Below are 22,271 nucleotides of genomic sequence, written 5' to 3'. Positions count from 1 at the left end.
ATATTGAAACATCAAAAGGCATCGGGTTATGATTTATGTTTCAAAACATGGCTGATATTTATGTTAGATGCAGTATTGAACTGCATTTTCTTATCCATTATAACAAAATTCAGATCAAATACTAGCCAGTAACTGTTTAACAATAGCAACAGTAACAGATTTGATATGCTCTCATTTATAGCTGGAAAAATGTCATAATTTAGAAAAGAAGATGGTGACTGAGGGAGTTTATAGCAGAATGTGGAATGTAAAATGTAGGTGAGCAAAATGGGCACAAGGGAAAACGCTAACATTGCTTGACAGTAGCCACATGGACAAGGATGCCTGCAGAGTCTGCAGACTTAATTTGCTTATTGTTTTAATCGGCCTTGTGAGTGCAGCCATCAGACCATGCTGATTATTTCAAAACGCCATAAATCAGCTAACACATAGCTGCTATGGCCTCGTGCATTCAGCTTTTTATATCGTAACGTTGTAGTGAGAGATATATGCTTTATAGTGATTATGCACTATTGTGTAGTTGTTTTTATTGTATAGTGTGTTTATATTTTAATATTTTAAGATTGTAATTTTGATTTCACTGTGAAGGTACCCATGTTGTTGAATAGCAGTTATATATTGTTGTGTAGCTGTTTGTATCATGTACTGGTTGTTTTTAACAGGCATTGTCTCTGTCTCCTGCCCAGGGAATACAGATGTAAATTAAAAAATAACTAACTTGGGTAGAGCTAAATGGATGTACACTGTCCCTGTTGAAATAAACACATATATAAATATATATACATATTTTTTTAAACATACATTTGGTAAAATTGTCCCTTTGGCTGAAGATGTAAAAAAAGAAACAAAAGAAAATGTTGCCATTATTTGTAGGGTTTGGGGTTTTGTTTTCTGGTTGTTTTTGATAAAACACACATAAATAAATAAATGTGCTAATATATTTGTGTTAGATGAAACAATTCAATAGCACATTTTAAAGAAGGGGGGAATCCACAGTGATTCACAGCACATTGGGACAACAGTTTTCAAAATCATGAAACCAATAAATGGAGTGATAAAATAATTGAAAAATGTGGCTAAAGAGAAGATTGAAAAATAAATCTAGGATAAACAAGACATTTATCAGTTGATCTACCACCAAAAAAATTGCATTTCACGTTTTATTCATCTTTAATTCAAAATCTTTTGATTTAGTGAGATCAAAAAAACAGTCTAATAGTGCGCTTCTGCTCTGAATACATTTTAAATTATTTACTATAGTCTCTTATTAAAAGTTCATAGTAATCATTCATTGCAGTTCAACAGGCTACAGCAAAAAACATAAACATGTGTTTTGTTTTCATAGTAGAAGTGGAATAAGAAGACAATATCCACAAATGCTCGCAGAATTTGAAACTACAGTCTTGATGCTTACTGAATTCAATCTTTCATCACCTATTCACTCAGTTCGTTCAGCAAAATCTTTTTTTATTTCTCATGTACTTAAATATTTTCATTATTATTATTATCATTCTTTTTTACATATGATGTTTTTAACCTTACAAAAATGTTGTGGGCAGGTTTGGGTTTTGTGGGTTTCTATTCTTTTTATTATTTCAATGTACAGCACTTTGTCTAACCATATCATCGTATAAAAAGCGCTTATAAATAAAGTCTGATTCATTGTTTTGAAATTCTGGTCCATTCTGATCATACTGTTGGTGGATGAAAATGTGTGGTATACCCTGGTTAAGGTCTCGGGTATTAATAATGGTCCCGGACAGCAGGAAGAGGAGGGGTCTCTGGGTGCCCGCAGCGTCACGTGGTCCGCCCTCATCTCCTGTAAACATCGCGTTCACCTCCGGCTACAAAGAGGGAGGCGTCAGTGGGCTCCGCGCGGGCGAAGCAGGCGGCTGCCTTCTCGGTTTTTTTGTCGAATAAAAAGTATATTCGTCGAAGGAATATGGCTCAATAAAGTGCAACATAACATTGAAAATATGGTTATGACTGAATGTATCGAAGAAAGCTTCGCTGTGCGCGGTTTGTTGACCAGAAAGTAACGACTGTCCTAATCTGGACCAGCAACTAACCGAAGAAGATTAAACGAAGCGTAGAAGAAGCGAGGATTCAAAAGCAGTCCTTGCCTTTTTGATACCAGGCAGTAGTTAAAAGTGTTTTCCGTCGGTAGGTAAAGGTTTACGGCAAAGAAATGGATCGAGGTGGCTGTCAAATGAATGGCGGCGGAGGAGGAGGCAGTGACCGGAGCGGGCCCGACCCACACGGGATGATCACGCTGGAGGACCTGGAGTCTTTCTCGGAGGACCAGCTGTCAGACTCGGGCAATGGCAGCCTCGAAGAAGAAGGAGAAACCATGGAGGACGATGAAGACCAGGGCCGACTGCTGCATTACTGGCAGGACGTGGCGAGGGGACACCAAGTGGAAGTTGCTCAAGGTAAGGGGGGAAAAAAAGGATCATAATAAACACGTCGAGGGAAAAACAACACACGAACCCACTTTGTTAAGGGTTCAAATATTACCTCAAAAACAACATGTTTGAGCCCCTTCTGTTTTTAGGCAACATTTGTATTTTGAGTTATATCAAGAAAAACAAAGTTAACTTTACGACCTGTTTGACCAAAGAAAATGTACTTTGCTTATACTTCCTCATTGGCTACCAACGGTGTACATTGACCTAGTTTCCATCGGGGCAAACAGATAAACCAGTTCGGAAACCTCACAATTCCTCTCCAGACCCTGTGATTGAACTCTTCCACTGTGTATTTTCTAAACAAGTTATCACTAGTAATGCCAGGCAAAACTTAAAGTTCAACTGAGGCAACTATTACTGAGATCCGTTGTAGTTTTAAGGCTCAGCGTATTATATAACAGCAACATCAAGCTACACACAGAGTATGTGACCTTCTTGGATTTAGATTGATCCAAAAAAAGACGAGAAATAAAAAAGAACAGCATTACTCTTGTGGCAATCTGTCTGCTACAATCAGGGAACACACTGCAGACTGCTATTTGCTTTTGTCTATAAATAGTCTGGTAATTCTAGCACAAAAAAGCACTGTCAAATGAGTTGTTTTGACACCCCCCTTTTACTGTCAATGGCATAAATATTTCCAGTGGATTTAAATGGTACAATCTTTGGCTACCATTAATGCTGTTTCCCAGAAAGCAAGGGATTACAAGTACAGAGAGGTGTTCAGAATAAGCGGAATTTCTCAAGTCTGGAAAATAGTGTTTGTGAGGCGCAGTGAAAATCCAGATCCAGTGGGTATCATGGCTAATTTTGTTGTTATACACCAAGTTGAAGCATATTATGGACATAAAAGTAATATTATAGTGGGAGTAACACAATGGAAAAAAATAGTATTTGATGAGTCACAGAAGATATTCACTAGGAAATAAAAGAATGCAATTTATTGGACTTTTGCTAGGTATATGAACAGCTTTGTTATGAGGGGAAAAAAAGTTAAAATTTACAATTTTCTGAGGACAGTGAGCACATAGTTTCCGTCAGCAATTTTCCCATGCATTAAGCGTGGCTTTTTCTGAAATGTGGTATATCTGTTATTCAGCGATTGGAGTTTATGAACATTTAATGCGATGCATCTGCTGTAAAATTAAATAGGCTAAAAAAAAATGCAGAAAAAATGATTGCAAACGCAAGGTCTACATCTGTATTTTGCTCAAAAATATAAAGGATAATCTAACAAATAAATTGTGCTGAAATACAACTTGCCGCGCCGTATGGTCATGATTTGGTATTTGCAGTGTGTGTGTACAGAATGCTAAAGTGTTTCTTTAACCCCTGGAGTATGCGTCCATCAAATCAATCCACCGTCTTAAAACAAGACACTGATATTACCAGAGGTTTAGATCCAAATTATGTTACCATTAAAACAAGCTTCTGAAGTAGCTGAGTTCAGCTGGTTCAATTTGAATGTTTTTCACCTTTAATAAATTATCTGTTTTGTTGACTAGCTTCAGGAAGAGGTTGAAACAACGACTGTGTTTTGAGCTCAAGGAGGCCTTTAGGTTACGTCTTATCACAACAGTCAGACACAAAACAAGAGCAATGGACCTGTTGGACCTTAAGTTCAGCATGTAAAATTTGAATGTCTGCTTCACAGCTATAAAATGCTTTTTCAACAACAGTTGAGAGAGCAGACGTCATTCACTTCTTAGGTCATAAAACAATAAACACATTTAGCCTTATTTTGTAGCTTCAGTTGTGTCTGTCCTTTAAATTTGAACATTCATTTAAGCCACGATCAATTCAACCAGCAACATTACTTGCACCCGCCATTGTTGTTCTACAAAACAGCTTTTTAGATGTTAAAAAGTTGCAACATCTTACAAGGAAATTGTTGGAGAGACTCCAGAAAAAAAGAACATAATTAATGTAGAGGTCATAGTCTCTTAAAACCCTTTGTGTGTACTAACCCAAAGTTTGATCCAACCTGATTTGGCAATTTGTCCTCTAACAGGTTGCCAACTGAGAATCTAGCAACACAGACTGGCTCTTCCTCTGTCGTCAGACCTTAGCACTAATTGACGACTTAGTTCAAAATTGCTTGCTTGAGCTTTTAGACTGACTCAGAGGGGGGATTAACTACCTTGCCGGTACTGGTACAGAGGTTGTGGCTAAGTCCTGGACTACAGTGCCATGGCTAAGTAAGCATGGTAAACTGCTTTGCTCTAATTGAGATGGAGTGGGAAGGACATGGGTGTTCTGCTTTTGCCAGCAGTGTAATTAGCTACTTGAACAGCTTTGATTCACCTTTGCTGCAACATATTTGTTTTCCCTCCAAGTCCTACGTAGTAAAACTGTCATAAAGAAATATTGTTTTATGGTTTCCATGGCTACAAGTGTCAGCCAACAGTGAGTGGCTGTGAACACGAATGTAGGACACGCAAGACTCATCTAGACAGTTTTATTTTATGATTTATGTAGCACCACAACCTATTTGTGATTCACAGACTATGACAGCCATATGCTTTATCTCATTTACATGACGTCAGAGGGGCTGATCGCATAATATGATCGAGACGTGTGAAGGTCTTGTAGCTTGTAAACAACAAATAATTGAAAGGTTTTTTAGCTTTGCATCAGTAAACAGCTAAATGAAAAGATAGTAAACAAAAAGGAGCTGGTCACCCCCTCCCTTCATACATACTGATGATGATGATGATGATAAGGGCCTGAGCACAACCAAGAAGCTAATCAAAAATCAGTCCCCTTGTGCCAGAACTGATCTCTCCACATCGTTAATCTGATGTGACAATGCTTGCACTTTTTCTTGTCCGTGTGTTTGTGTGTGAAGCAGAGTGAACTCGTCCCATCTATGCACACTGCCACTCGAAATAAATATTAACATTATGGGTCAGTCATCGCCTCAGACTTTCCCAGAAGTGGTTGGCAAATTTTCTGATGCTCTCAAAAACACACACACCCTTTAATGTGCTTGAAGCAAAGTGGCTCTAGATTCAACTTAATGAAGTAATTAATCTAATATAAGAGCACATTAGATCTCTGTCAGACAGCTCTAAAGCATATTATCTCCTGAGTGGAGGGGGCTGACTGATTTAGACAGTAGCAGAGTACATGTTTTCTTTCTTTTTTTCCACTCAAACACACCTGTCTAACTGTTGTGAGTTACATTAGGTTGTATTATGTAATTTTAAACAGAAGATAAGCCACCAATAGACTGTACACTCACTATTTCACACCCTGTGTCTCGCTTAGTTGAAGCTACCAGCCCTCCTCTGCACTGTTTACACAATTTTTGATAACCTCATTAAATGCTAAATTGTTAAGATTTTAACATAACGCCTCTAAATTAGAAATTAAAAATGAAATACACACACACAAAGAAAAAGGAACATTGCAAAGTTGAAGTTAGTGAAACAGCTGCCAGACTGAAAGTGGGGCAGCTTGTATTGATTAAAACACTCAGGTACAAAAACAAGTGTGTGTGCCCAGTGTGGACTGTTGTGCGTCAACACCGAGCACCTCAGACGTGCTGCCATAGAAACTGATGAGTTTGCCAGGGTGTGTCTGAATGTTTGGATAACCCTGTTTAAGCAGCGGTGTGTGTGTGTGTGTGTTCCTCCTTATCTTGTTTGTTTTTTTACCGAGGACACGTACACATAAACCGGGAGGTAGAGCTCTCCTGTGAAATGGTCATCATCCGAACTGAGCTGCTCCTTCTTCTACTAATCGGTTAATTACTGTGTAACCTTGATTTCATGAGATCCCTTTGTACTGCAGTGATAGCCTCTCTATCACATGCCAACCGACAGCTTAGTTTGTTGTCAAATGATTGATCACCTAAACATCACAGGTCCCGGTGACCCAGCTGTCCCTCATGGTATTGATTGACCAAATATAATTGAATCACACTTCAGTGATGACCCTACAGTTCCACAGAGGAACATTAACTAAGGCTCCATCATAAAAGAGTGTGTTTTGTGTTGATACTGTTCATTTGGATGCTAATGTGACGCCCTTAAAGTCCTTATCTGAATGATAGTTTATGCAGTGAAGATCTATAAGATTGAAGTTCTAAGGTTATAAAAAGTTCTGCTATGCAGAACTCTGCAGGTAAATTGCTTTGTCAGTGTATGAAATGTTTATCAAAGTTAGTGATAGGTGGAATATGTTCCGTTTTTTCAAGAGCATTGGCTACTACTGTAGTTCCTCTCAGTTAATTCCAGTCTATATCTGGCCTTGGGGCAGCTTTAGTCAGTGTTCCCTCCATCAGCTCCAATAAACATAACTCTCTGCGACATCCTGGCAGGGCGCTCTGCCCATCTGGCTGCCTTTTCCCACGCAAACTAGCGGTGTGACCTGCCAGCAGATTACTGGAATCCAAAATGTTTGGTACAGATTACACACCGTTAATGTAGATATGATGTGAATTAAATGCATATGGAGTACCTGTTTAAACAATGACGTCGCTCGTAGCTTGTGCTCCAATAAACTCTAATCGCCTTAATGCATGCTCCCAACAGCTTGTCTAGAAAAGAATATGGCGTCTGTTTTGGAAGAATGGAAGCCTTATAGGAAAAACAAGGAAGTGCCTGTTAATGTATTTTCCCTTTTTATTTATATGTATATGAATAAAAGAAAAATAGATTTTTCTCGTTGACCACTGTTTCAACTGACCTCGTACTGTTTGTCCATTTACAGATATGGCAGAGCCCATTCAACAGCTGACCAGCAACAACCAAGGACGCAGCCAGAGACAACACATCCCATTCAATCTCCTCGGACGCAAAGAGAAGGTATTTATTTGACTTTGGCCTGTTGACAATGTATATGCTTTCGGATTTTGTAGGCCTGATTTTCTGTACCTTTTCATCTGCTGCTTGAAAACAGAAACATATATACGTTAGTTTGCAATGACCTGAATAAATGTAGACTTCTGTGTTTACACAAGAGATTTGAATTGCAGATTTAGCCCTTACATGATGGCCTTTTCTGTGAAGAGTGGCAGTCAACACAAAAGGACAGTCAACTGCTGAATGCATGGAGTGCACGGAAAAAGCACAATGTCCAAACTAAAGCACCAAACTAAGAAAAACAACTGTGAGAATTAACATTTCCCTGGATGGACACATTATTACGAAATCCCCTTTTTCTAAGCTGTCTATAAAATGTCATTGAAGTGTTCCATTTAAGTGTGACAGCACAGAGTGATCTCCACACACACATCTTCATTTTTCTCTTCTTAGAATTAAAAGGATTTTACAATTTCGATTATCCTGACACATCTCTCTAGCCTTGGATCGTATGCGCAGAGGTTACATCAGGTTTCTCAATAAAACATCAAATAAAGAACATGAACTGCTTCTCTATTAAATCATTATCAGTAGGGCTGGGTATTGTGAAGAACCTCACAATTCAATTTCAACCATCTTCCCAAAGCCCTCTTTCTTCCGACATTTTAAGGACACGAGCTTACAAATGAAGGTTCGCCACAGACGCAGTTATCTTCCGTGCATGCACAGAGCTCGACTGCATCTTGCAGACAAACGAGTTCTGAAGCTGCATTTCTTTGTGATCCGCAGGTTTAGTTTTAAACACAGGTTGTAAAACCTTGGCGTGGTGCCGCCGTGTAGTTTAGTCGTGTTGGTACAGTCTTACCTCTAAATCCAAATGCATCCAAACAGCAGCTTTTAATGTTGTACGTGCCGTCTCTATGTTAAGACCTGCCGCTCTCGCCATTTTGTAGTCCGAACAGGCATCTCTGTACAATGTGAATCACAGCACACAGGAAATAATAGAATCCTGGATTGTTTGAAATAATATTGAATAGGGAAAATTATACTGCAATGCATTGATGAATCAATTTTTTTCCCCTGCCCTAATGATCATACAGATCCTCTGTGGGAGTATGGTCAGCTGCTATTTATTTTCCACTGGATGGTCATGTCACCCAATACAGTAAGCTGTCTAAAGTCCTTAGGGGACCATATAAATAAAGAAGGCTAATTGGTTTAACTCAAGTTAATTAGTTCATAGAACATGGCGCCAGACTCCGGTTAAACAAAGGACATGGCACCCTATTCTTAGAGAATGTTTCAAGGCCTTGTTAAAGAACGGCACTTAGACAGCAAATACGGGTACTTCAGTGTTGTGATATGTGTTGTTGTGACACTGATTCAGTTCTCAATAATAATAAATAGTTACCATTCAAAGGATCTTTTAACTAGTTTAATTTTGTGGGTTTTTTTTAAAAGTTGCAGCACTAGATGGCGATGTTGTAGCCTATCATCTTCATCAACAAGGTGAATTGAAACAGTAGGAAGGGAGAAGCATAAACACAAAGCAGTCATGGAAATGAAACAGCCTGCCAGAAGAAATCAGACTTGCAGAGTCAGTCCCTGATTTTATTTCACTACTCAAGACACACCTTTATAGTAAAGCTTTTATTTTGTGAATTTATTCTTATTTGTAAAGTTTTACCTCTCTGCTTCTACTGTCAGTTTGCTTTTATTGCTTCTTTGTTTTTATTGTTTTTGTGAAGTACTTTGTTACTTGTATTGAAGAGTGCTATACAAATAAAGGTATTATTATTATGAAGCCAGCTGAGTCATATAAAACTGCAGTCTTACTCTACCTTGTTTACAATATTGTAATACTTTATATCACAAGCTTCTCTGAATTGCAGAGGTGACTATGCATAAACAACAGTTGATTGTGACTGCTATTGATCATTACTCCAGAAATATATTACCATGTTTGTATCAGGTTGAATAATATGTTAACTTTTGTTAGTATTATATTAATTGTACTTTGTAACCCAGCTCATTTCACTGTCACTACAACTTACATATGGTCACCCAACTCCACTTTCATAGTCCTATCTACAAACACTAACACCTCCCGCCCCTTAATACACTACAATAATCATCAACAGCATGTGTTATTAAGACAACAAAATAATGGATCTTGTATTGTGAAATGTCTCTTTTGATGTCCCATTATGACACCAACATGTTGTGGAGGCTTGTTGTTTATGACTTAGTGTACTGCTGCATTCAAAGACAGCGTAAGAGTGCAGGAAAAAAACAACAGCAACCAGTTCCAGAAACATACTGACATAACAGGATTCATCTTTAACATGAGACATCACTCTCTTCCATGCATTAACATCAGGGACTGCCATCAAAAATATTTTATGAATGACAATTTCATTCTGATAAAAACAAAAACATTCTAAAAAAAAGAAACACTTATATAAATACTCCACACTACTATGAGTCACCGATGTAGGATTACCATACAAGTCTGAAGTGGTGTGAGAGTGCAGGACAAATTCAACAGCAACCACATGCATAAACATACTGACATAACATCTTTAACATGAGACCTCACTCACTTCCATGCATTAACATCAGGGACTGCCATCAAAAACATTTATGAATGGCAATTTCATTCTGTTAAAAAAAACCATTCTGAAAAAACACTCTTATATAAATACTCTACACTATTATGAGTCACCGATGCAGGTTTACCATGTAAGTCCGAAGCACTCCTGCAAGCTACGGTCAGTTTACTGAGAAAGTAACATTTGCATGTAGTCTGTCTTTAAAGATAAAAAACACCAATAAAATCAAACATAACATTTCAAATGCATAGACTTTCATGTCCCTCCTTGAATGCACACACAAGGCCAAAACGCTGTACAGCTTGAATGATCTCGAGTAGCAGAGATTGTGTGGGCTGTACTTTTTACACATTTTCTAGACAGCGTTTAGTTTTCCAGTCAGTTGACAGTACATTTGCTGGCACCCTCGCTGTTCTTCTGCAGTTATAAAACCAAATGTTACAGAAAAACTGTTTCATAAGAAGACTTGATTTAATTTAACACAGCATCATGAGTACTTCAATTTGTAACTCAGTGTTGTCTTGTCTCTCGTCATTTTTGCTTTTGCAGTGCGGGGAGCTGCTGTATGAGAAACGTCAATATGACAAGGGCCACTGGGCTTGTATAACAATGCGTGAGGACACTTATGAACAGAGCATCTGCTATGGCTTTATGAAGATAATGAAATACATCTGCCAGCAGAACTCCCTGGGTAAGTTAGAAAGGGAGGGAGTGTTTAACATAAACACTCGATTCACAACCTTGTTTTCATTTTCATTTGTTGCTGATTAACTCCAATCTAATTATTATTTCAAGTCTGTCTCACAGGTTATAGGTTGATTATCATTTCCTTTACGCTTCTAGGCGACTACCTGGGCATGACGCTCCCCATCGTCACAGTTGTGCGCACAGATGAGACCCATTCTGTGGTGTCCAATGATGTCACTGTGGCCTATTTCCTTCCTGAGTATCTTCAGGCCCAGCCCCCACAGCCTACTGAGAACGAGATTGTCATAGAGATGTGGCCCGCCACTACTGTCTACACGAGGTCAGTGGAGAATGGAAAAAAAGGACCTTTGCACTTGTACCAAACCTGGATTAACCACTTTTTGTTGGCACTGATTGCTAACAAAGACTGTTTAATCATTTATCAAAGCCTGTTTTCTCCCTTGGCTTTGATATGGATGCCTTGTACTAACTAACCCCTCCTCGCTCCTTTCAGACCCTTTACTGGTCCCACCAATGAAGTGACCATCATCGAACAGGTCAACACCATGGCTGAGATCCTGGACTCTCCGGGTGTGTGCATCAACAACTCGTTCATCGTGGCCGGCTACACCAACCCTGCTCACAGCAACCGCCAGAACGAGATCTGGTTCCTCGAACGACCCTGATGGACGTGAGGATTAAGCAGCATCCTTCCTATCTTGTGACCCTCGAGCCTCATTAAAAGACTCCCTTAACACTGCCGCAGCTCAGCTACAGCCTCAGGTGCAACATCCTCTTTAGCCACCACCTCTACCTGAAATGACCACCAGCCCAGCACACTCCAGATCAGTCGGGGTTGGAAGAAAAAATAAATCAGCTCTTAGCTTTACTCTCATCAAATTTTCATTCATGCTCCTTATGATTGATTCTCATGTCACCTCTAAAGAACTGAACTGCCAAACTCTCACAGACACAACCAGATGCTAAAGAGAAGCATAGCACTAAAGAGTCTCTCCCTCCCCGCATTGCCCTTGTGTCAGAAGTTGAAATTGTTTTAAATCTCAGCGCTCTGTGAACATAGTGACCTTTGATTGGTGTCAGAAATGTGCAACAGCCTGTCTTATCACAATGGAAGCAGGTTCTCTGTGAACATGCAGCCTTATCTATATGCTCCCTTTCTGTCTGTTGCTCAGCTATAATGTTCTGTCATGTGGGGTGAAGGTCAATGCACAACAGTAAAAAAAAAAAAAAAAAAAAAAAAAAAATCTCTGTTAGCTTTCTGAGGTGATTTCATGTCAGTGTTGATCCACTGTTTCTTTATCTCTGGACTGCATCATTCACTAGTCGTTGAAAGTAGTTCTGATCTATGTGGCGCTGCATCGTTATTTTTGTTTCAACAATAAGTGCAATATTCGCCAGTTAACCCACAATCAACAAAGCCAGTTATTACAGTTACTGGGCCTTTTATCTGACCTTCTCCAAGGTGGTTCAGTTGCTGATATGGTGGGTTTGGGGAGGGGATCTGCAGCGTTCAACACAACCCAATCAAGACTACATCATGAGGCTTGAACCACCAATAAGCTCAACACAACAGGTGGCACTATGGCTTTGTTCAGACTGCAGGCAAATCAGGTTTGTTGCTGAAATTAGATTAGTAAGTTCACACGATAATTAGTTTACACTTGTTTAGATCCGGTTTGTGGTAACAAGATTAGCGTCAGTATCGACATACGAAATAAAATGGAGATTCTTTTTCGCACTCTCCAACTAACTGCACAGTCCAACTCCAACACAGTCACTTCATTTCAGTCCACTGACTGCTAATTGCACGAGGATTCTGCTCAGGATTTTACATTTTACAGATTTTAGCACCCACATCACTTAGCCTGTGATAAATCTGACAGTCTGAATAAGGCCTGATTTGAGAAAACAAACACCTCTGAACACGACACGTTCACAGGTGTTTGTGCATGAATGTACAGCAACAGGGAGAAGGTAAAAACAGATACCACACTTCTATAAACCTACCACTGAAAAACTCACTCATTCTACTGCTGAAAGACAATCATGAAGAACAAGAATATTTACATCTTTTTGTCTTAAGAAAAAGATTCAAGTCAATGCATTCCTCATCTTTCCAATCCATTCACATACACACACAGGAACAGTTACCTTTGTACCTCTTTTTCATGCTCTTTCTACTTGCCACTCTGTCAATGTTAGTTAGTATGCATCCAATCATTTAAATGCCATCATCGCTGAGTAGAGGCATTTCATGCAAGAAAAGACAGCACAGAGAATATCTCTACTGTGAACATACTTGTTTATTTTTTTTAAATAGAAGAAACCGAAAATTCTGTTCTAGTTAAAACTGTTTTTAATGTTTTATCACCAATCTAATGAGAGTCTAATAATTCAGAGTGAAAGAAGTATGTATGTTTATCTTTACTATATTTTAAAATAAAATCTCAGTCACCCCGGATTTGGTTATGGTGATTTTTTTTCATTTTTTCTTGTAGTACATGTGACTGCCTTTTGCTGTGTGACAGGTTATACCTTTTAAGCAAAGATGTGACATCATGTTTCCACTACTAGACCTACTTATTGGTCCAGGCAACCTTGATAGGATGTGGTGGACCGTGTCTCTTATCTCACATTGGCAGAAATGCAAAGGGGGTAATGATGTAAATCCCAAAACAGTTGAAGTCTGACTTAACTAGATTAGAAAAGAAAAGTCAATGTTTGGTGACTACTAAATACAGAAACACCTTCCTGCCACATAGCACTCTGCCCAGGATTGACAGCTTTTTGTCTCCGACTCTGGCATCTAAGTGTCGATCTCTTACTGGAGGCAGAAGCCCTGAATTTTCTCCTATGTTGCATAGTATGCTACACTACCAGAGCCCCCAAATGGAGGCTCTTCTTTGACCCAGACTTTGATTTTTTAATAAGTTCTTGAGGGCTCTCTTTTTAGGTTACTGGACAGGACAGCTGCAGAGAGACAAGAAAGGTGGGGAGTAGAGAGAGGGGGATGACCAAGCGGCAACTTCCGGTCTTAAAATATGAAGCCCATGCGGAAGTGCTAAAAACTACAGTTCATGGAGCGTCCACTTAAGGCTGGCTGCAGAAACACCGGAAACCACATACACACCCATTCAAAAATCTTTGCAGCAATAATAAACATGTTTACAGCCTGGTTCAAAAAACGGTTTAGGTCCAAAGAGCTCATTTCTCTATACAGGGGTTGAATTTTTTTATAACTGTATTTTCCAAGATATCAAACTTGCAAGTTTTGCACAAATAAGGACTAACTGACTTGGTTGACAGGCAGGCACCATGTAGCTGTTAGCGACAAGGCTAAAGGCCCACCTCTTTACCTCACACTAACTCAGACTAAGGCTGTTTTCGAAACGGCCTGCTACTTACTACCTACTAATGTAGTAGTCAGTAGGTACTGCCTACAACATACTGTGTTTGAGTTTAGTGTGTAGTATGACTGTTCTGTTGGTTCTGTGTTGCAGTACGCTGGGCCAGACGTCACTGAATTTCTGGTTTTGGAAAGCTGAAGTAAACAACGACCGAGCTGATAGCGAAACTGCTTCTTTAGCATCCACTTATGATTTAAAAAGTTAGGAAGTGGTTCATATGGAATTTAATAATTTTCACAGCACCTAAAAACTGAGTCCCCCCCCCGTTAAAAAAGAAGAAAAAAGAAAAAGCATAACGTTAGCACTGTGCATTGTGGGAAACACAAGAACTGTAGCCTCAGTGCATGGGGCTCAAGCTTCTATCCCTTCAGACAAAGTATTTTCTTATCAGTACCTTTAGCAGGTCTAGCAACAAAGGCCTCTAAGGTTCGTTTTAGATATGATTACAAATCTGTATGTTTTATTAAAAGAAAAAGCACACATCTACAATCAACCTGACTTAGATAGGGGGTTGCTAGACTTAAATCAAGGTGTTTTTCCTCATCAAAGTAGTTCCAAATATGGGCGCACTGATACTTTCAAAGCTACATTAAAGTACATTCGAAGGGGGTGATAAAGCAGAGAGAATGCTAGGAAGGTATACTGAACAGACAGAGGCACTGAGCTCTATAGGAGCCGTTCAAACAGAAGGTGATGCTCTGCTGAAGGCTGTGTGACTCAAACAAGGTTAAAAAAAAAATCATTCAGAGATTTTCACTGTTGCAGCACCACAAGTGAACTAGCAGGAGAAGAAACATTTTGAACTCCTCTCAGTCTTGCTTCTTTCTCAGAGGACCACTTGAATTTGCTGAGACTACAGATTTGTACATTTCATTAAAAGTCTCCTAACATGACAGCGCAAGGCCGATGTGGTTTCAGATTCCATGAGGCTTTTCTCCCATTTCATTTCATACTGTAAAATTGGGCACTAAATTAGGGTGCTCTATCAGTAGAACTGCCAGGGACACTCATTTTAAAGAAAGATAAGGATAAATCAGCCTGCAAAAGCTACAGACCAAGTAGGCTGATTGAAAGTAATATCCCAGCTCAGATCCATCTTGACCAAATTTGCTGTACTTGTTTGTATTATTTCTAACGACTTCACTTTTTTATGAATTTAAGCTCCACTAATACAATTCGATGTCTGAATAACATCACGCTGGCCCTCTCTCAAGGTGCAAACAATGCGTTTAATAGAGCAGAGAGGCAATGCTTGTTTGTAACCCTGGAGTATTCAGTCAAAGGAGGATTTTTTTTAAACTTTGCCCAATCTCTTGATTACTGACTATGAGCATTAGTTGCAAAATTAGAGCTTTAATAAAGAATGTATGGCTTCATAGGGCAACTTTACTTCACTGGTATCCAAACAGAAACTATCTCATCTATCTCATGCTTTATGCAGACCAAATTGCAGTTTCTATAGTAAACCAAGAAAACCAGCACAGCACACGACTATACACCTTTTTATTCTGTATATTATATTGCTGCATGTTATTTGGTATTGGTCTATTTGTCTTTCCTTTTTAGGTACATCCATTTTTCTTTATTTCATTTGTCTATATGTACATGCCACAGTCCTTTTTTTCTTTTCATGTACAAGGACTGACATTTCTGTCTATTTGGCCAAATGTGCGTAACTGAAAATGAGCGGACCAAATCCTCAAGCTTTAGGTTATCTACTGTAATTAGTTATCATGGCTTTTTGTATATTTGCACAATTATTGCTCAAAGTCTTTAGAAATTCTGTTTTATTATAGTTACAATTAATGTTTTCATTTGGCATAATGAAAGTAAAAGTTGTGAAACTTTTAAAAGACATCCAAATCCAAAGAATTGGTTTATCTTAAAATAAAAGGGAGTTGATATGATGGCCTATGACAACCATAGTGAGTCATCAGTGTAAGAAGAGAGCCATGTTACATGGTTAGATATTTCTTTAAAAGCATGATTTAAGAGGAACATCAATTGTTAGCATGTTTTTTTTTCTTTTTTTCTTTTAACCGTTTTATAAAAGTGGGCAGCTTTGTAAGAACGCAAGTACACTGACAGCAGCCTTGACCTCCTTTGTTCAATAAAAACATGTTTTTCTCCTTCATTTCAAAACCTACTTTGTTGCTGAGTTCTACCTGATTCATAAAAAGTTTTACCCTACTCTTAGAGCATGACTGCAGAAATGTATTTTAGTGAATAATGTTGTCATTAAGGACTGAAAGAGCTCATGTGAGAGCTCTTCCTTTCTTATTGATGAATAAATGTTGAAGTATTAGATAAAAGTAAGTGAAATTCTGAGTGATTTGAAATGTGCCATATGCACATGGTTCAGAGAGTATATTCCAAGAAAATTCCAGCAGCACAATAGCACAGGATAAGAACTGCCTGCTACATACTACCTACGAATGCTGCAGTACGTACTGCATACTGCATTTGAAGGTGGTGTGTAGTATGACTGTTCTGTTGGATTTGTTCTGCAGTATTCTGGGCCAGGCGTCGCTGGATTCCCGGTTTCGGAAAGCGGAATTGAACAACGACAAAGCTGATAGTAAAACTGCTTCTATAGCATCCACTTACAATTTTAAAAGTTAAGTAGTGGTTTATATGGAATTTAATTATCTTCACAGCACTTAGAAACAAAGTGCCCCCCATCAAATTCAAGAAAAAAAGAAGAAGCATAACATTAGTGCTCTGCATTGCAGGAAACCATATGCAAGGGAGACTGGTCCGCTGCATACTGAGAAATTTTTCCTAATTAGTACGACATCCAGGGAGTTTTGGCATACTGCAAATTTCACTCTTGTTCACATACTACATACTACATACTGAATTTTGGCCAAATCAGTATGTACTACCAGTGAAGTAGGCAGTTTCCAAAACAGCCTATCTCTATGGTCTTCCCTTATTATGGGATCAAATGTGGCTAACAAAAGGTGTCACACCCAAGCATGCTCTGAGATATATAGTATGACCAACATTACAAGAAGGACTGGTGCTTAGTTACTGGAGCATGGTAACCTGATGAGTTCACACAATAGAGCCACACATGCATTACATTGTATCAGAGTACAGTGTGTTTCACATACAGTCATGGCCAAAAGTTTTGAGAATGATACAAATATTACATTTTCACAAAGTCTGCTGCTTCAGGGTTTTTAGGAGTTTTTGTCAGATGTTTCTATGGTATAATGAAATACAATTAGAAGCATTTCATAAGTATCAAAAGCTTTTATTGAGAATTACACAGAATTCATGCAATAAGTCAATATTTGCAGTGTTGACCCTTCTTTTTCAAGACCTCTGCAATTCTCCCTGGCATGCTGTCAATCAACTTCTGGACCAAATCCTGACTGATGGCAGTCCATTCTTGCATAATCAATTCTTGGAGTTTGTCAGAATTTGTGGGTTTTTGATTGTCCACCCGCCTCTTGAGGATTGACCACAAGTTCTCAATGGGATTAAGATCTGGGGAGTTTCCTGGCCAAGGGCCCAAAATCTTAATGTTTTGTTCCCCGAGCCATTTTGTTATGACTTTTGCTTTATGGCAAGGTGCTCCATCATGCTGGAAAAGGCATTCTTCATCACCAAACTGCCCTTGGATGGTTGGGAGAAGTTGCTCTCGGAGGACGTTCTGGTACCATTCTTTATTCATGGCTGTGTTTTTAGGCACGATTGTGAGAGAGCCCACTCCCTTGACCGAAAAGCAACCCCACACATGAATGGTCTCAGGATGCTTCACTGTTGGCAAGAGACAGGACTGATGGTAGCGCTCACCTTGTCTTCTCCGAACAAGCCTTCCTCCAGATGCCCCAAACAATCGGAAAGGGGATTCATCAGAGAAAAGGACTTTACCCCAGTCCTCAGCAGTCCAGTCCCTGTACCTTCTGCAGAATATCAGTCTGTCCCTGATGTTTTTACTGGAGAGAAGTGGCTTCTTTGCTGCCCTCCTTGACACGAGGCCTTCCTCCAAAAGTCTTCGCCTCACTGTGCGTGCAGATGCACTCACACCTGCCTGCTGCCATTCCTGAGCAAGCTCTGCACTGGTGGTGGCCCGATCCCGCAGCTGTAACACCTTCAGGAGACGGTTCTGGCGCTTGCTGGACTTTTCTTTTGGCAACAATTGAACCTCTCTCCTTGAAGTTCTTGATAATTGGATAGACGGTTGACTGAGGTGCAATCTTACTCGCTGCTATAAACTTCCCTGTTAGGCCCTTTTTGTGCAATGCAATGATGGCTGCACGTGTTTCCTTGCAGGTAACCATGGCTAACAGATGAGGAACAATGGTGTCATGCACCATCTTCCTTTTAAAGTGTCCAGTCACTCAATCATGACAGATTGATCGCCAGCCTTGTCCTCATCAACACCCACGCCTGTGTTAATGTGTGTGACACCTGTGTGTCATTGAAATTATGTTAGCTGGTCCTTTTGTGGCAGGGCTGAAATGCAGTGGAAATGTGTTTTTGGTGATAAAGTTCATTTTCAAGGCAAAGAGGGACTTTGCAATTAATTGCAGTTGAGCTGATCACTCCTCATAACATTCTGGAGTATATGCAAATTGCCATTATAAAAACTGAAACAGCAGACTTTGTGAAAATTAATAGTTGTGACATTCTCAAAACTTTTGGCCATGACTGTACAAACCACTACATGTAATGTCTGATGGAGATATTATAATTTACATTTATTACATATACATAATGTAATAAATATGAAAACAAAAGAGTGTGTTTATATATTATTTTCATGACAGTACAGATTCAGATCCAATTGAATTAACTGCACTCATTTTACATAAAAGGCCACCAAAACATGAGCCTTACATGACTCCATCAGTTGCTATTAGAAAACAGCACAGAGTTGTATATTTTATGATTGATATCCTGGACAAAGTGGCCTAGATGTTCACTGACTTAAACACATTGTCTATAAAACCTCCATCCATGCTCATTTAAAACTACGAAGCAGCAGCCTGAGCCAACAAGAGGCTATTTCAGTGGTTGTATGGATGATTACTCTCGAATGTCTGCGATAAAAAAAGGCTAAAAAACTGAATGAAAAGCACTCAACTGACCCCCAAGAGAACATGCATGACTGGTTCATTTTTATGATTTGCTCAACAGTCATTATTTTCTGCCTGAATGATGGCAGTAATGCTCATTTTACACCTGAGTACAGTGTTGTGACTATTTACAAATTAAGGGAGGGCAGTGGGGAGAGGAGTTTAACAAGTAGGCTGCAGACGCCATCTGGTCAAGGGGGTGATATGAGGAGAATAGGACGAATGATTACACAAGGGAGAAAACATATATTGTAACGTAAACCCAGAAAAAGAAAGAGGGTAAGAAAGAGGGAAAGAAGACCTTTGAGCTTCAATACAGTCTGTTATTGTATTCAAGTTTTAGCAGATAGCACATTCCATTTTGAAATGCCGATATCACATTCCAGCTGTCCAGCCACTTGATAAAGATGTGGCGGCATATTTACAGTACAGTACACACAGACAGTGAACCAACCCATGACAGGGAGAGATAGCCTAGGGTCTGTTAATAATCCAGAACCCTGAGAGCCAGACCACCGAGAGAGACAGGATGTTGCCTTCAAGACAAATCAATCCATTTTTTACTGACTGACCGAGTATGAACTAAACAGCAAGAGAGAAGAACTGATTCTTAGGAAAAGGGTTTTTTTTTTACAACAGATGGGCATGGGTAGACCACAGGGTGGCAGCAAAGCACCTTAGCTATGTGTTATGCACTACCAATGTAACCAATAAAACATCACCAAACAGGAAGGGATTGGAGTTGGTGAAAGAATCACACCTATATCAACAAGAGAGAAATATTCTTGGCTTCACTGTCTAAAAGGTAACTCTCAACACTTCATCTAAATGCTGACTGTTATGTCAGGTGTTTTATTTGTAGGGAGACAAACAAAACGCATGGAAGGAGTCAAGCTAAATATGGCACAAACTGTCTTTTTCCTACCTCAAGGTAGCGCGCCTGCTGAGCAGAAAGAGCCTCCCCAAGGGGAACCACCATCTTCTCCACACTGCGCTGGTGAGAATGAGCCTGGATGTCTGGACTCTCTTCTGAACGCAGCTCAATGTGGGAGATGAGCAAGTTAGAGATCACCGACTGCACTGCCTGTAAGGGCGGAATAAAAGAGGAGAGATTGAATTAGATAATGAAGAGGTTTAATGGAGAGTTATTTTCTTTTATGTGACACAAGACCTAAGAGAAAAGGTATATGTTTAGAAACAGATAATGTGTTGTGTTCTTACCTTTGTATCTGCCCCTGGAGTTGCACTCAGGGCCAAAATCCGGAACTGCAGAGTCTGGCTGCTAAGCTGTCTGATGACCTGAGTAGCCAGGAGAAGAGCAGGTGAAGGACATTGTTAGCATGAAGGATAGCTCAATATTTAGCCAGTATTTAATTGTCTTCAGTTAGAAACACTTCTGGAAGACAGTGAGCAGATACATACAAATTATGTTTAGTTGCTGTTAATGCATAAACACATGCTGGATTGGTGAATTTTGCCAATCAAATCAATAGAACTGTGATTAATAATTGACCGACATGTTGATCTATTAGCACAATCATTACAAAATAGCTACTTTCATGCACAGTATTTTGTCAGATCATACAATTCTGCCACCAAAACACTCATTTAGGCTCATATAGGTGATCAAATCACTAGTTCAGTTAGCCTTAGTTCTTGCTAAAGTCATTGCAGTGGTTTGCAGGGAAACTTAGGGATTAAACAATTTCATATTCAACCTATAGGCATTGCTTTCTGATCTGTATGTCGTGTGCAAAAGTTGAAATATTAGTTCTTATCTGAAACTACATATGCTAGCAATAATCTCTGTGTTATACACCAGCCTGGTAGTATCAGCTTGCAGACATATCAATCAGGCTCTATTTTTCATTTTACCTGCACAGTATTGCATGATAACCATGAAATTGTTTTTTGCGAGTAAAACATAACTTCTTAATATATCCAAGAATGACATATAATTGAACTGCATGACCATTTCTGTACCTGACAGTAGGCATGTTTGCCAAGTGCTTTGTGGGCTTCATCAATCACCACACACTTGATCTGCAGAGCCGGGCAGCTCTCCCTGGACAGATCGTTCATCATGACCTGAGGGGTGAGGAAGAAGACACGCTTGGTTCTCCACACCTCCTGCCTCTGCTTTGCTGCTGTGCTGCCTGAAGATTAAAAGGGGTCAATTATTGTTAATAAAGGCTAAAAGAATCAAGATGAGACTTTGTATCACCATTCACAACAGTTACCTGTCAGCTCAGCCATATGTGCCTGTGGGATCCCCATCACTTTATAACAGGCCTCGATCTGTTGTGCCACCAGAGGCTTGGTAGGAGCCATGAATACAATCTTCCCTGATGGATACCAGCGGTAGAAGTTGTACATAACCACAGAGGCTATAAAAGTCTTTCCCAGACCAGTGGGTAGACAAACCAGTGTGTTCTGAAACAGGGCAGCCTCTGATATCTTCAGCTGGTACTCCCTGATAGGATAGTTGGTGGGGTAAATCCATACTTTAGCTGAAGAGCTGTCAAAGCCAGGGAAGTCTGGATATGTCTGTCCACCTGATGGGATGGGAGAGAGGGCAGTGCTCTCTGTTTCTATAGGGTTGTCATACCTAAGAGAGTTTGCATTATCAAGTTCCAGGCTTTTTTCAGCTTCATAGACAGCGACTAACATCAAATCGTCGTCATCATCTTCATCTCCAAATGCAGGGTTATGGTCCTCTGATGTGGACGTGGACTCTTGGCCTATCTGAGTCCATAGAGGATTCCGAGGAGGATGTGTTTTAGCTACCTGAGAGGTGTTGCCTGGGGTTGTTTTGCGCCGTCCAGCGGCTTTCTTGGTATCTTTTTTCGGTTGAACACTGCTGTTTTGAGGAGCAGATGCACCCCAAGTCTGGAACAGAGTCCTCTGATTTGAACCACTACTCATTTTCATCAGTTGTGGCGGAAAAGTTTGTGAAAAAGTGCCATGTGACGAGCAGCAACATTGCAAATCGAAAACCGGTACACAAAGGTCACTTCCGCCGCGGTCTTTCCAAAATAAAATTCCTCATACAAGCAACGGTTTTTCTTCGGCGTTTCGTCGGCCAGTTCAGCTCAGCTTTGATCGTTAAATATATTAAGAGTATTTCACTGATGAAAATGTATAGGGTCAGGGCTAATTATGCCAACATTCGGTTCCA

General features: G+C 39.6%; 2 protein-coding genes across 2 annotated transcripts in view; one reads left to right on the top strand and one right to left on the bottom strand.

Annotated features, from left to right (window-relative positions):
• fancm (FA complementation group M) overlaps positions 1-22,122 on the bottom strand; it is a 55,966-nt gene extending 33,844 nt beyond the window's left edge. Inside the window, 4 exon segments of the mRNA XM_034674488.1 lie at positions 20,019-20,177; positions 20,315-20,392; positions 21,077-21,249; positions 21,334-22,122. Of these exon segments, the coding sequence (XP_034530379.1) occupies positions 20,019-20,177; positions 20,315-20,392; positions 21,077-21,249; positions 21,334-22,024 (1,101 nt within the window). The 5' untranslated portion in view covers positions 22,025-22,122.
• soul3 (heme-binding protein soul3) lies at positions 1,802-16,137 on the top strand. The gene is made up of 5 exons (XM_034674493.1): positions 1,802-2,432; positions 7,185-7,279; positions 10,438-10,579; positions 10,732-10,915; positions 11,090-16,137. Exons 1-5 carry the CDS (start codon positions 2,189-2,191, stop codon positions 11,259-11,261), a joined length of 837 nt encoding a protein of 278 aa, XP_034530384.1. The 5' UTR covers positions 1,802-2,188; the 3' UTR covers positions 11,262-16,137.
• Positions 22,123-22,271: the final 149 nt, after the last annotated feature.

Source organism: Notolabrus celidotus, chromosome 22 (assembly GCF_009762535.1).
Source record: "Notolabrus celidotus isolate fNotCel1 chromosome 22, fNotCel1.pri, whole genome shotgun sequence".
Taxonomy (NCBI): domain Eukaryota; kingdom Metazoa; phylum Chordata; class Actinopteri; order Labriformes; family Labridae; genus Notolabrus; species Notolabrus celidotus.
Note: the sequence above shows the minus strand (reverse complement) of the source record. Positions and strands in the feature narration are given on the sequence as shown.